Consider the following 13,619-nt stretch of genomic DNA (forward strand, 5'->3'; position numbering starts at 1 on the left):
GGCAGGGAGGGCCAGGTCACAGGGGAGGGTCAGGCTGGGCCGAGCTCCTCGGACTCCACCTTGACTCCACCTGGTCTAGCTGGCAGGCCCTGGCTAGAGCGAGCAAGGGGTGGGCAGGGCAGGGGCACGTCTCCCCCAGCCAGGGCTAGGTTCCCCCGTCCCCAACTCACCCTCTGGCTGGAAGCTTCTGGATCCCCGAAATGGGGAGCACATGATGTCCGGAGTTGGGGCAGGCGAGGGTCAGAGTGGGCCCCTCTGTGCCAGCCCGGCAGCGGGCAGGCGGGCCGGACCCTGAGGCCTGACGCAACGGAAAAAGAAATCACAGCTTATGCTGGGCCAGGCCCCCTCCCCTCCTACTCCAGCAAGAGGGCAGGCGGGCAAGGTGTCATTAAGGGAGGGCTGGGCCTGCCATGCGCATCTGGGCGAAATGGAAACCTCCCTGATGCAGCACCCGCCCCACAGGTCATTTGAGGTTACGGGCTGCACAGGGGGCATGGGGAGCCAGGCAGAGCCTGCTCGCAGATGGTCCCGATTCTTGGCCCAGATGGGCACGGGCCTTCTAGGGCGACCGGATCCCCAGGGAAGGAGCTGGAAGCCAGGGATAATACAAAACTAGTAGTTGCTTTTACGGATGGGTCGGCTGAGGCAAAGAGAAGGCAGGGCTTGGGGATTCCCATTCAGTCATTTCACAAACATTCCTTGAGTGCCCTGTGATGAAGAGTAACGAATGAACAAGACACAGAAGCCTCGGCCCCCACAGGCTCTTGTGGCCCCAGCTAATACATCTTGCCCTTCGGGGAGGACAGGACGGGATTTGGAGACACTGGCACTGAACCATAGATCTAGAACATTATGGTCTTAGCCAGAAACCTAGGAACCCATCATCCTTGACCTCTCTCTTTCCTTTCCCCCGCCCCCCGCCACTACCCATATCCCCCTGCTGTGTAGATTCCACCTCAAGATGCAGCGAGCAATCTCCTTATCACCCCCTCCCCCGCTTCCGCTGCCTTGGCCCAGCCAGACCGCCATCATCTCACGCCCAGCCATGCACTGGTCCATGACAGATCTCCCGGAGCAACCAGGAGCCAGAGTGAGTCTTTACACATGCAAATCAGAGGCTACCACAGTTCTACCTAAAAATCTTCCAGTGGCTTCGCCTTCCAGGCCACACCAAACCCAAATCCTCTCCAGGCTTATAGGGCCCTGCTTGACCTGACCCCATCTCATGCCACCCTCCCCCTCCCCCTGTCTGTCCCAGCAACACGGGCTTCCTCCTGCTCTGCAAACAGATCAGCCTCTCTTCTACCTCAGGGCCTTTGCATTTGCTATTCCCTCCGCCAGATGTGCTTTTCTTCACAGGATGGGTCTTCGTTGTCAGAGGCCTTCCCTGGTCACTTGAGCTAATGCAATTTCTGTCTCAACACAATCACAACCACACTGTTCCCTTCACAGATCATTGTAATGTGCAGTCACTTTACTTGTCTATTTGCCTGTGTATTGTCTGTCTGGCCCCCTAGAACATAACCTCCACGAGGGAGGGATCATTCCTGCTTCTCTAGCACCTAGGGCGGCCTCTGCACATACCGAGTGCTGAATAAATGCTTGCCAATGAATGAGGGAGGGAGAGAACCCACCATACAGGCTCTTTAATCTCCAGCCCCAGAGAAATCACAACCACGTCTCCCTGACATACATCACAAATATCACAAAGCCATTACTCAAACCCTGGAGCCTCAAGATTACTCCAAGAGGCCAGCAGGAGAGGGCCTCATATCCCACTTCGCAAGAGTGGAAACTGAGGCCCAAGAAGGGGCAGTGGTTTTTCTAAAATAGGGAAGGATGATGCTGAGGCCGAAGGCCACGTTGCCTGACTCTATCCTTTCACCCACTATTGGCTCCAGTGGTTCAGGACCCAGGGGCTGGGCCGTGCGCCTCACTCACTGCAGGGAGGAGATGGTGAGGCCAGAAGGGTTCCCGACTCAGAGATGGGCAGGGACAAGGAGACACCGAGGGGCAGGCATAGGGAGATGGGCAGTGGGGGTGGGGGAGGCAGACAGCTGAGCTGGAGACCTGGAGAGCCAGCTGGGGGAAAGAGGGGATAGAAGGGAAGGGAAGGGCTGACCGAGGTGCTCAGGGAGGCAGCAGCCCCCACCCCAGAGTCTCAAGTGGTGGGGACGACAGGGCAAGTGTAACAATGGGACGGCCTATCAGGACTTCTGGGGGGGGATCACGTGCTGCATGAAAAAGCGTCTACAACTTGATATTTAGAACATGGAAAAGAAATTCTGTTTTTGGTGCCAACTGTGGAACAAAAATGCTCTACAAAGTCTTGTTAGTGGTAGTAACAAGGACAGGGGCTCAGTCCTCTGATCAGTACCCCCAATAGTTAAGAGCACAGACGCTGGACTCAGAATGCCTGACTTTCAATCCCTGGCTCTGCCATTTATCTGCTGTGTGACCTTGAGCAAGTTACGTAACGTCTCTGGTCTCAGTTTCCCCCTCTACAAAATGGCAGACGGTGAGAGTGCTCCCGGGGGGTATTGCAAGGAATAAGTGCAGTAAAGCACTTAGAATGACAGTTTGCAGCTTGTGCTATTATCAGCAATTCTTGATGGCTGAGGGGAAGCAGGGCAGATCAAAACCCCAGGAGATACGTGAAGTTTGCAGATTATGTAAAGGGGACAAAGAGTTAAAACTGGTTGAGAAATACGGTTCCCCTTAACTGGAAGACACAGTGCTGGGATACCAGTGGAGAGCAAGGTGGTGGGTGGGGGGCCAGGGAGTGGATAACGGATTCAGACCCCATAAGGTGCATCCTTCAGGGCGTCTGGGTCCTTATCCATGCAGCAAATCCCACTCAGTGGGGTTTAATCACTGACCACAAAGGCTCCAGGGGTGATGGCCCTAGGCTCTCATGGCTCCACGTATTTTCCCAGATGGGCCACTTCAGCATCTCCTGGGAGCTTGGTAGAAATGCAGCATCCTGGAGGTGCCTGAGTGGCTCAATTGGTTGAGTGTTCGACTTTGGCTCAGGTCATGATCTCGGGGTTTGTGAGTTCGAGCCCCAGGTCAGGCTCTGTGCTGACAGCTCAGAGTCTGGAGCCTGCTTCGGATTCTGTGTCTCCCTCTCTCTCTGCCCTTCCCCTGCTTCCACTCTATCTCTCTCTCAAAAATAAATAAAACATTAAAAATTTGATACACACACATACACACACACACACACACACACACACATAAAGAAATGCAGCACCCTGGGCCCCACCAGACCTGCTCAGTCAGAATCCCTAGACTGGCACTTAGCAACCTGTGTTTTAACAGCACTCCTGGTGATTCTGCGGTGGGCTCATAAAGTACACACAGACACCAGGGGGGTGGCCAGGTGGGCATCTTGCTAAAATGCAGATTCTGATTCAGCAGGTCTGGGGAGAGACCTCCATGTCTGCATTTCTTTTTTTATTATTATTATTTTTTTATTTTTTAATGTTTATTCATCTTAGAGAGAGAGAGACAGAGGCAGAGACAGAGAGACAGAGGGTGAGTCGGGAGGGGGAGAGAGAGAGAATTCAAAGCAGGCTCCGGGCTCTGAGCTGTCGGCACAGAGACCAACACGGGGCTCAAACTCATGAACCGTGAAGTCAGCCGCTTAACTGACTAAGCTACTCAGGTGCTCCATAATATTTGCATTTCTAACAAGCTCCCAGGTGATGCTGAGGCCACCCATCTGAGCCTGAGCTCCTAGATCAGAGGTTGCAATATGGCCACCCAATGGCTGACCATGTGTCAGGGGTGGCTCTGCTTAGCCCACACTCGGCAGAATAAGGCAGACGTTGTATCTGGTCCTCATACAAGGACTGTCAGCCTCACACACGGAGTCTGCAGGCCAGGTCTCTGCAGATCTCTGAGTTTGCAATGTTTGGTCTAGAGGGTGACACTGTGAGCTGGAACCCTTGGCTAACCAGATGCCTGGTCCCCACTGGCCCCAATGGCTGCACTGGCTGAACTTCTGGGGTCAGATCACGTCTCAAATATGTCTAGATCTAAGTTGCTCCTTCGCCCCATTTCCTAGATGAGAAGATCCAGAAAGACAGATGGTAGCTGTATTAGGCTTCCCCAAAGAAAACAGAACAAGTGGGATATCTATATATATATAAGGGATTTCTTTTAAAGAATTGGCTCATGCAACTGTGGGGGCTGGCAAATTCTAAATCTGTAGGACAAGATGGAAAGCTGGGAATTCAGGTCAGAGGTGATGTGGCAGTCTTGAGTTCAAAATCCACAGGACAGGACAGGACAGGCAGACTAGAAACTAGGCAAGATTTCTATGTTTCAGTATTTTTTTAAAAAAATGACTTACCCCCAACATGGGGCTCAAACTCAGAACCCCAAGATCAAGAGTTGCATGCTGGGGCACCTGGGTGGCTCAGCTGGTTAAGCATCCGACTTCGGCTCAGGTCATGATCTCACAGTTCGTGGGTTCAAGCCCCACGTTGGGCTCTGTGCTGACAGCTCAGAGCCTGGAACTTGCTTCGGATTCTGTGTCTCCCTCTCTCTCTGCCCCTCTCCCGCTCACACTCTATCTCTCTCTCTCAAAAATAAACATTAAAACAATTTAAAAAAAAAAGAGTTTTTTTGAGCTGCCAGCTGTGTGCCCCTCTATGTTGGAGTCTTGGGGCTGAATTCCTTCTTCTTGGAGAAACTTGGTCTTTACTTTTATAAAAGGCCTTCAATTGATTGGACGAGACCCACCCACATAATGGAGGGTAATCTGCTTTAATAAAAGTCCACTGATTTAAATGTTAATCAGATCTAAAACAATACCTAGACAGCAACGTCAGACTGGTGTTTAACCAAACAACTGGTCACCAGAGCCTAGTCAAGTTGACACATAAAATTAACCATCACTACAAACTTCAGCCTCTGGGAGACCTGCCATGGGGAAGAAAAACAGGGTGCTGGGGCTGGAGTTCTGGGCCAGCCCTTCCTAGACATTGGAGATGGGTGGGCCTACTCCCACCCTGTCAGCTGGAAGGGAAGAGAGGAGGTGAGTGTGGCTGTGCTGATGGAGAGATAATAATAAAATAAGAGTAATAATAATGTCCGCCCCAGACCCTGTGCCCAATACCTGATGCGCTTAAACTTCTGCGGCTTCACAGCATCCTTAAGCAAGAGGTTAGGATCACCCCCATTCTCCAGATGAGCAAAATGAGGCTTGGAAGGATCTGCAATCCAGAGCCTCTGGATAAGCTCGGGCCTTCTGAATCTTAGTTTTCTTCTCCATCAAACAGAAAGTAAAAAGTGCCTAACACACTGTAAGTGCTGGCTCACAATGAGGAAGACCTCTCTGTGGCTCTGGGCAGTTCTCTGGACGACATCCAAGCCCCTCCCCCTCCGCCCCCGACAGAGCCCCTCCCACTTCCGGCTCCAGCTGTGGTGTCCACCACACAGAGGTGCGGCAATACTTCTCCACCATACTGCGTATGCTGTTCCACCTGCCTGGAGCGCCCTTCCCCCTTGTTTACTTTGCTTTTTCATTCTTCCAGCTCGGCTCAGCAAAACCAAACGCAAGTGATACAGCTGTGCCCCCTCCCACCTCCCCACCGCCCCTCCCAGGATGGCCAAAAGGAAAAAGGCTGACAATAGCAAGTGGTGACAAGGGCGTGGAGCACCTGGAACTCTCATGCTGCCAAAGGGTGTGTGCCCGGGATGACCGCCTTGGAGGGACGTTTGGCAGGGTCTACCCAAGCTACGCGACGGATGAGCCAGCAATGCCCCACAGAAACATGCACCCGTGTTCACCAAAGGACCCCCGCCCCGCAACGACTTTCACGGCAGCACTATTTACGGTAGCTCCAGACTGGATGCACCCTGAACACCCCTCATCAGGAGAAGGGATAAAGAAATGTGAACACCCACGCAGTAGACTATACCGCTGGGGGCACGAGGGCAGAACGAGGGTGCCAATGATCCGGACGGGTCTCACGAACACGCTGAATGGAGAAGAGCAGACATAAAGGAGCGCGTGGTCCTGTCTGATTTCATTTATACGAAGTTAAATGCAGGCCAAACGGATCTGTGCTGCTGGAAGTCAGGAGGGAGGGGTGCTTGTGACCCGAAGGGGGCACCAGGGGGCTTCGGTGATGGTCACATTTCTCTTCCTTGTCCGGCTGCTGCTGACAAATGCTCTGGTGTGTGGACAGCCACGGAGTTGTACGTGTGGGATGTCTGCTCTATTTTGTATGTTTTATAATGTGATAAGACTCTAGGACTCCTCTACAAAGCCCCTCCTGAGCCTCTGGTCTGTGCGGGGGCGGGTGGGGGCACTGACATCGTCACCATATTGTAAGTACTGGCTTAGGAGATGTCACCGTCCTTTGTTGAAAGTGAGGAAGAGTGAAAAGGTGAAGGGGGACTACAGATTCTCAGAATTCCAGGGTTGGTGAAGTCTGGGATTTCAGAATCACCAGTCCCCTGAATCCCTGAGCCGAAAGGCTTTTGGTTTATCTGGTCCCACCTTCCCAGGCATACACCAACCCCAACATCCCACAGCCCCAGTTCTCGGAGTTGGGCGGAGAGGGGGGGGGGGCGGTCCAGCCCCAAGCTGCTCATACCCCTGGGCCCTTCCTGCAAACCCCTGCCAGGGACAGCCCCAGAGTGGGCGGGGCTGGCTCCGAGGTGCGAGGTGAAGGGGGCATCTGGACACAAATCCACAAATCGCCTCTCTACCTTAGCTAGGCTCCCGGCTGCTATACTCAGAAGACACCGCACTCCCGACAGGCAGCCGGGCCATTATGGGGATAAATATAGATGCAGACAGCACAGCGTGGAAGCTGCAGCAGGGGTCTGACACCCCTGGGGTCCCCAGCTTCCATCAGACCACACCCAGGGGAGGCTATTCTCTGCAGCCCCCACCTAATCACTAAGCTCTGGCCCCTGGGGAAGGGGGCCTCCCTTGGGACCCCGAGGCCCCTGGTTCAGCTCAATCTTGGTCCAAAGGGCTTGGCCCCGTGTCTCCCCAGCCTATCCCTCGAGGGGCTGCTGCAGCAGGCTGCACGGTGGCCTCCAGCCCACTCCCCACCCCTCTGGGAGTCAGGAGTCAAGGCCTGCTTCTGCCACCTCCTCCCTCCTAGGCCTCAGCTCCTTCATCAGCAAAGTGGAGCAGGTGATGGCCTGCCCTCCCACCTCCCAGGAAGCGCGACAGAGGACGGGTGTAGATATACTCTGGGATACAGAAAGTACTTCGGGAACTCGGGAGTGGGTCTGGCCAAGCTCGGAGGGTGGACCAAGCTAATGGAGGGTGGAGGGCATGGTGACAGTGAACACCAGCCAAAGTCATTCCAACCTGGCTTCATTTGTAGGGGGCTGTGCGGCAGCCTGAGGGACGGAAGCCGCCCTGGGCCTTGCCCTGTGGTGCCCATGCCTACCTGGGAACTACCACGGGGAGACTAGAGACAGGGGTGCCCAAAAAGTGTGTTTTTGGAATTCTTCCAAGTTCCTTCCCCTCTCTGTGCCTCAGTTTCCCTGCCTGTGAAGAGCCTGGGCTCCTTCCAGCCTTGAGGAGTCTCTAAATACCCCTCAGTCTTTCCTGGGCTGCTCTGAGCCTCAGCCCCAAGCTCCCACCCAAAATACAGTTCCAGTAGCTTTTATGCTGCCCAGCCCACACCCTGCCACACTGAAGGGGTGCCCCCTGCCCCTCCTCAGCCAGACAGCGCGGAGGGGTGTCTGTGAGCCAGACAGCAGGTGCTACTTCAGGCCCAGGCCCTTCTCAGCAAGTCCTCCTGGTCAAGGACACTGCCATCTGTTCTTCAGCTCTGGGTCCCAGCTCCCAGGAAGTCCTCCCTGAGGAGAAGTAAACAGTAGCATGCACTGGACGTGCCTGGCCCTGCCCCGAGGTTGACAGCATTCTGTTTAGGCCTCCCTGCAATCCCAGGACATGTGCCCTCTTACTAGCATCCCATTTTACTGATGGGAGAACTGAGGCACAAAGAGGTTATGTAGAGGTTAGAGGTTGAATTATGTTCCCCCCAAAGCTAAGTTGAAATCCTACCCTCCTAATTCCTCAGAATGTGACCTTATCTGGAAATACAGGAGCTGCAGATGTGACTAGTTAAGATGAGGTCATACAGGGGTAGGATGGGCTGTTAATCCTATACGACTGGTGCCCTTATGAGAGGGACCGTATGAAGACACTGAGGGAAGGAGACAGAGATCGGTGTGCTGTCCCCAGAAGCCTGAAGAGGCAAGGAAACACACCTCCCCTAGAGCCTTTAGAGGAACATGGCCCTGCCCACACCTTGAATTTGGACTTCTGGCCTCCGAAACAGAATATATTTCTGTGATTTTGAGCCGTCCGGTTTTGGGTTCTTTGTTATAGCAGCGCTAAAAAACGAATACACTGCCCAAGGTCATCCAGCTGGTCCATGGCAAATCAGAGCGTGACACCAGGCAGCTGGGCTCCCTATGCGCACGCTGCAAAGCGCACCCCTTCCTGAGGGGCCGCGGGGTGACTTGGAAAGATTGCTGGGGCCCAAAGGAGGGAGAGGTTGAATGGCTTCTGCTGGGAGCTGAGCATGCTCTCTCCTGCATCATGGGGAGGGGAGAGCAGGGATACAGTCGGCAAACCAGATGCCCCCAGCTCCCGACAAGAGCCACCGAAAGGAGAAAGAGAGCTGGGTCATAAGGAGAATGGGCTCTTGGAACACACGAAGCATGTTCCCAACGCAAGGCTTTTGCATGTGCCGTTTCCTCTGGGGCACGCCTCCCTCTTTCATTCAAAAATATCCACTGAGCACCTGCTGGGCACCAGGCATGGCTGGGATACAGCCATGAACCAGAGACTAAGGCCCTGGATTAGCATGCCAGCTCGAATGTCACCACCTCCTGCTCTAGAGGCCTCCCTGAGCCTCACACACTGCACTCCCCCATCATTCACTCCACCTTGCTTTATTCTCTTTGGGGCATTTTCCACTATCTGAAGTCTTTCTGTCTCCTTGTCATTTGCTGGCCTCTCTCTGTCCCCCTGCCCATTACACTCTGAGCTCCATAGCCGTGCTCCCAGCTTCAGCACAGCCCCAGGCCCAGAGGAGCTGCTCAGTAAACATTTGTTGAGTGACGACAGGTGGCCACACAATGAATGGAAGGTGGGACCCAAAGCCACAGGTGGAAGAGGAATGACATCCATACACCGCCCTCTTCAGTTTACAAGCCCTTTCAAAGCTGCCTAAAGAACCCCATGAAGAGAGCAGTGGGGGCAGCTCGTGGTCTAAGAGTCCCCATTTCCTAGACAAAGAAGCGGAGGTCAGAGGGGTTAAGAGACATGGCCCAGGTCACACGGGGAATGGGGACTCTCCCCAGTATACATCAGCCCCCTGAGTGGGCAGCCCATGGCAGCAGCTGCCACCTCAGTCTCCTCCAGCCCCGGGTCCTTCAGTGCCAGGCAAATCCCACCTTCTCCAGACTCGTACATTTCCCTCCTCCATCAGCAAGGCCGCTGCCCTGTGCCGGTCTCCCAGCACTTAGCAGGGAGAGCAGGGCTCCCTCCAGAGACCCGAGAGGGCAAGCTTATGACTCCTCGGGGCTCCATCAGCCAACATCACAGACTCCTTTAACAGGAGGCTACGGTGCGGGGCAGCCCCAGTCATTTATCTTCTCTAAGTGCAGGGAAAGGGCCCTGGACAAGATGGACACTATCCTCGCCTGTTCGTGGCGCTGACACTCTTTGGGAAGGGGGGCAGATAATAATATTCGTGATACACAAACGAATAAATAAGATGAGTGTAGAAGGTGGCTAACGCCCGAGAAAAATTAAGCAAGGTGATACATAGTGAGTGAGCAAGTAGCAGCTAATTAGCCTCATCTCAGACCCCGAAGGAAGAAGGTGAGGACAGAGCTAGGAGAGAAACACTCCAGGACACTGAAGAGCACAGTCCACTTGACTCCGCCATGGGAGCAGAGGCCGGGTGGCTCAATGAGGGGAGAGGGCACTGGGCTGACGACGAGAAGGCGCCTTGGACCCCCACGCAGTTCTGAGGCAGTGCAGGACCTCAGGAAGCCATGACCCCCCTTAGGACCCCATATTCTCCCTCTGGACAGTGGGGGTGGGACATGACTGTCCCCTTCTCCTGTTGTTGGCTGCCAAGATCCTAGGGTGACCCAGCCTCCTGGCTCCCAAGGAGCCCATCCTGTGTCCTGCAGGGGGCTGGGCAGGAGGTGGGGGGGAATCCTGTTCCCTTTCTGAGCCAATTCTCCAAGGCAGAGGGGGCTGGGTTCTTGAAATGATTGGCCCCGATTCAGCAGCTCCTGTAAGGGTTAGACGGGGACAGAGGGAAGGAGACTTCCAGCAGGCAGACGGGGCCCTGGCCCTGGGCTGGGGGTTTCTCAGTAGGGGACGTTTCCTGCCCCCAATGCTCCCTGCTCTGACAGGAGCTTTTCTGTCACTCCTCAGAGCCCTGTGGGCCAGCCCAAGGTGCACGGAGGGGCAACACTTTTGCATCCAGCATCCCTCATGATGTTCTCTTTGGCAGAACCTTCCCACTCAGGACTCGGCACCTTGAACAGTCCAGAAGTCTGACATCTGGCTTCTGAGGCTCCTCTCTCCAGGGAGGAGGTGGGAGAAGGAGGAGCAGGCTGGCCTGAGAAAATCCCAGAAGGAATCCTAAATGCAGCTGCCCTCACAGGGATTATGGATATTCCCAGGAATAACGATACTCACAGTTACCAGTCACCGAGTGCTTACCACCAGGCCAGTCAAAATGCTGGCATGTGAAGCCTTTGTCACCTAATTTAATCCTCACAACTACCTTTAAATAAATACACAACCACCCTAAAAGATCACAAAGCTATACAGCGTGTTGTTCTCACTATTTTACAGGTATAGAAACAGAGGCTCTATTCCCGGCCCTCTTATGTACCTGAGTTTTTAATTTTCATGGCCCCTGGGAGGGGAGGGGTCCCTTGAAACACCACACTTGCCATTCATGAAGTGCACCCCACTTCGCAGAACCCCTGTCCCCCGGTTCCAGCCTCCCAGCAGCCCTAGAAACGGGAATGTGTCATAGTTTGCTTCGTTTTACAGATGGAAAAAGCCCCAAGCCCAGTGAGTGACAAGGCACACAGACAGGAAGTGGCAGAGGGTAAGGAGAACCCAAGTGTCCACATTCCCAGCCCCTGGTTCTTTCCATGGAGAAACCTGCCTGAGTGACCGCGTGCCTGGGGCCAAAGCAATGCTCACTGGGCCCTGTGCCAGAGGGATTGCAATAAAACCACTCCTTTATGTCTTCATGTTTGCACCCAGCCTCCAGGCACACAGGTCCTTGACAATTAGCCCATTTTACAGATAAGCACCAGGTCAGAGAAGAGGAAGGGCTCCCAGCCCACCACCGGGTGGGCATTCAGCCCCAGGTCTCCCAAAGCTGGCCACAGACAGGTTGCAACTGCTGAAGGGTACAAAGGGGTTCCCATGTCCGCACCAATTACTGAAGCTGTGGGTGCCCCAAGGAACAGCAAAAGCCCTCCATCCATGGATGACAGCCCACACTCCTAGGCAAGCAAAAACTAAGGGCACACAAAACAAAGGGCAGCTCCCATTCTGCCAGATCCCTTGAGGGTGTCACTTCCCAAAATACGCAACAGGGCTGGGAGAATCACAGACACCAGGATGAACCCTCAACTGGCTACCAGAGCCCTGGGTTCCAGTTCCACTTGTGCTCTTGGGCAAATCACAGTCCCCTTTGAAGGAGCCCCTTCCCAAAGGCCTTGTCCAAGGAGGGGGGCAGAGGTCGGGGCTGGGATGGGATGGGATGGGAAGAGGGGAGTAAGACACCTCTATTCTCAGAAAAACAGGGCTGCGAGAAACGGAAAGGAAGGAGTCTTGCTCTCTCTCCCATGTCCCCCCACCCACCCCCCTTAACCACACAGGTGCCAGACAGCTTTTGCGAAAAAACTAGTTTGCAAACACACTTCGACTTCTGGGAAGCTGCCCAGCTCCACGCCCTCCCTTCGTAGCCTCTTCCTGGGCTGGGAGCTGGCTCTCCGGCAGTACGCTGGGGCGGGGGCGGGGGGGGGGGGGTAGGTGGGATATGGAGGTTGAGAGCAGGTTACGGCGGGGTGGGGGGGGGGGGTGGCCAGGGACCAGCCCGACCCCAAGTCTTCGGCAGCTGGGACTTCGGCAGCGGGGACTCTACCTTTCCGGACGCTCCCAGGCTCCAGGGAGGAGGTAGGAGAGTCCCTACACAGCTGGGCTCGGACACCGAGGGGCACCACCCTCCTCCAGCACCCTTTCCTCTTTCCCCCACGGTGGTCCGGGCGCAGCCGGAGCGCCCCCGCGTGGCCGGGTCGCAGCTGAGTCACCCAAAGGCCAGAGCCCGGGTGCGCGCGGGTGGCGGGGGCTTCGGGTGTCACGGCCCCCGAGGCGGAACCCAGCCTCCTTCCAACCCGCCACAGGCTCCAGAAGCCGAGCCGAAAGGCCGAACTTAGCGTTCGCGCCAGGGCGCCCCGCCCGCCCCTGGCCCGCCCGGGCCCCACTCACCACGGGTCCCGCGGGCGCCGCCGCCCTCACGGCGTGGTCGCCGCTGCCGCTGCCCGCGCTCCGGGCCGCCGGGGCATCCCGGGGCGCTCCTCTGCTTGGCGGGGCCCGCGGGCGCGGGACGGGCTCAGGGCGCTGCCCGCGCGGCCCTGGCCAGCTCGCGTGCGCTCCCAGCCGCCTGGGGTCCAGTGCTCCTCCCGGGCGGGCGGGCGGCGGCGGCGGCGGCTCGGGCTCCTCCCTCCGGCCGAGAGGGGGCGGGGGTGGGGAGGCGAGGCGGGCGCTTCCTGGAGGGGCGAGCGCTCCCCACGGGCGGAGCGGGGGAGCTGTCCCGCCCGCAGTCCGCGGCTCGGATCCCGCGGCTGGCGCGCCCTGGCGCTCCGGGCTCTCAGCGCCGCCGGGGCCGGAACCCGAGGGTCCGAACGCTCGAGGCCGGAATCCGAGGGTCCGAACGTTCCAGGCTGGGACTCCGCGGATCGGAACGCCTCTGGTTCGCACCCTCCCGGGCCGGTGCTGCCGGAGTCGCGGACACCTCCGAGTTCCGAGCACCGTGCGCTCAGGGCCGCGGACGCGGGAACCGAGGGGTGAGCTCAGCCCGGGCCTTCGGGGCCCCAGCTCGCCGCCCGCGGCCTCGACCCCGAGGGCCCGGCGCTGCGCCCTCGGGGGACACACCACAGGGCTAGGTTCTGGGCCGCACTGAGCAGCACTAGGACCGCAGTGTCGTCTCCCCCGCCCCCCAGTAAAAGAGCTCGGCATTTTCTTGTCGCCAGGCACTGGGAAGATGACACATATTTCTCAGACAGAAAGGATAAGATAAAGAGTTTGAACAGTGCCTGGGGCTAGTTAGCGGGAGCATAATTAAGGGGGGGCTTGAGGCCCTGGCACCGACTCCCCCCTCTCTGCGAAGGCCATCTTTTCCCTAGAAGAAGCACCGATTCTTGAGAAATGCATCTGTCACCGGGAGCTCCTGCTGCAGGTCACTCAGCGGTATTTATATGCACCCCCCCCCCTCCCATTCAGTGTCTCAGACAGCTGAGCCTCATTTAACCAGATTGTGGGAGATCTCACGGCCACGTCCAAAGCCCTTGGCCCTACAGCTCAA

General features: G+C 56.4%; 2 protein-coding genes across 7 annotated transcripts in view; both read right to left on the reverse strand.

Moving 5' to 3' along the window:
* Window positions 1–12,753, reverse strand: part of CPNE2 (copine 2) — a 46,918-nt gene extending 34,165 nt beyond the window's left edge. For 4 of the 6 annotated variants that reach the window (XR_007147325.1, XR_007147326.1, XM_047835222.1 and 1 more), the window contains exon 1: window positions 12,524–12,753. The gene's annotated coding sequence lies outside the window, so the exon portion shown is untranslated. Of the gene's footprint in view, window positions 1–5,122; window positions 5,269–12,523 lie in introns of those variants that run through there. The other 2 variants (XM_047835224.1, XM_047835223.1) reach the window with 2 other exon arrangements.
* On the reverse strand, window positions 30–13,273 carry LOC125152544 (translation initiation factor IF-2-like). Its single transcript, XM_047834631.1, has 3 exons — window positions 12,524–13,273; window positions 171–298; window positions 30–93 (listed from the first exon to the last, which is right to left on the reverse strand). Exons 1-3 carry the CDS (start codon window positions 13,271–13,273, stop codon window positions 30–32), a joined length of 942 nt encoding a protein of 313 aa, XP_047690587.1.
* Between the last annotated feature and the right edge of the window lie 346 nt (window positions 13,274–13,619).

This window comes from Prionailurus viverrinus, chromosome E2 (genome assembly GCF_022837055.1).
Source record: "Prionailurus viverrinus isolate Anna chromosome E2, UM_Priviv_1.0, whole genome shotgun sequence".
NCBI classification, from domain to species: Eukaryota; Metazoa; Chordata; class Mammalia; order Carnivora; family Felidae; genus Prionailurus; species Prionailurus viverrinus.

Coding starts and splice junctions, on each gene's coding strand:
- LOC125152544 (XM_047834631.1), bottom strand. CDS start 13,273: ATGCCGAGCTCTTTTACTGGGGGGCGGGGGAGACGACACTGCGGTCCT. Junction 299..12,523: donor CGGCGCCCGCGGGACCCGTG/GTGAGTGGGGCC, acceptor CCGTTGCGTCAG/GCCTCAGGGTCCGGCCCGCC. Junction 94..170: donor CAGAAGCTTCCAGCCAGAGG/GTGAGTTGGGGA, acceptor TGCTCGCTCTAG/CCAGGGCCTGCCAGCTAGAC.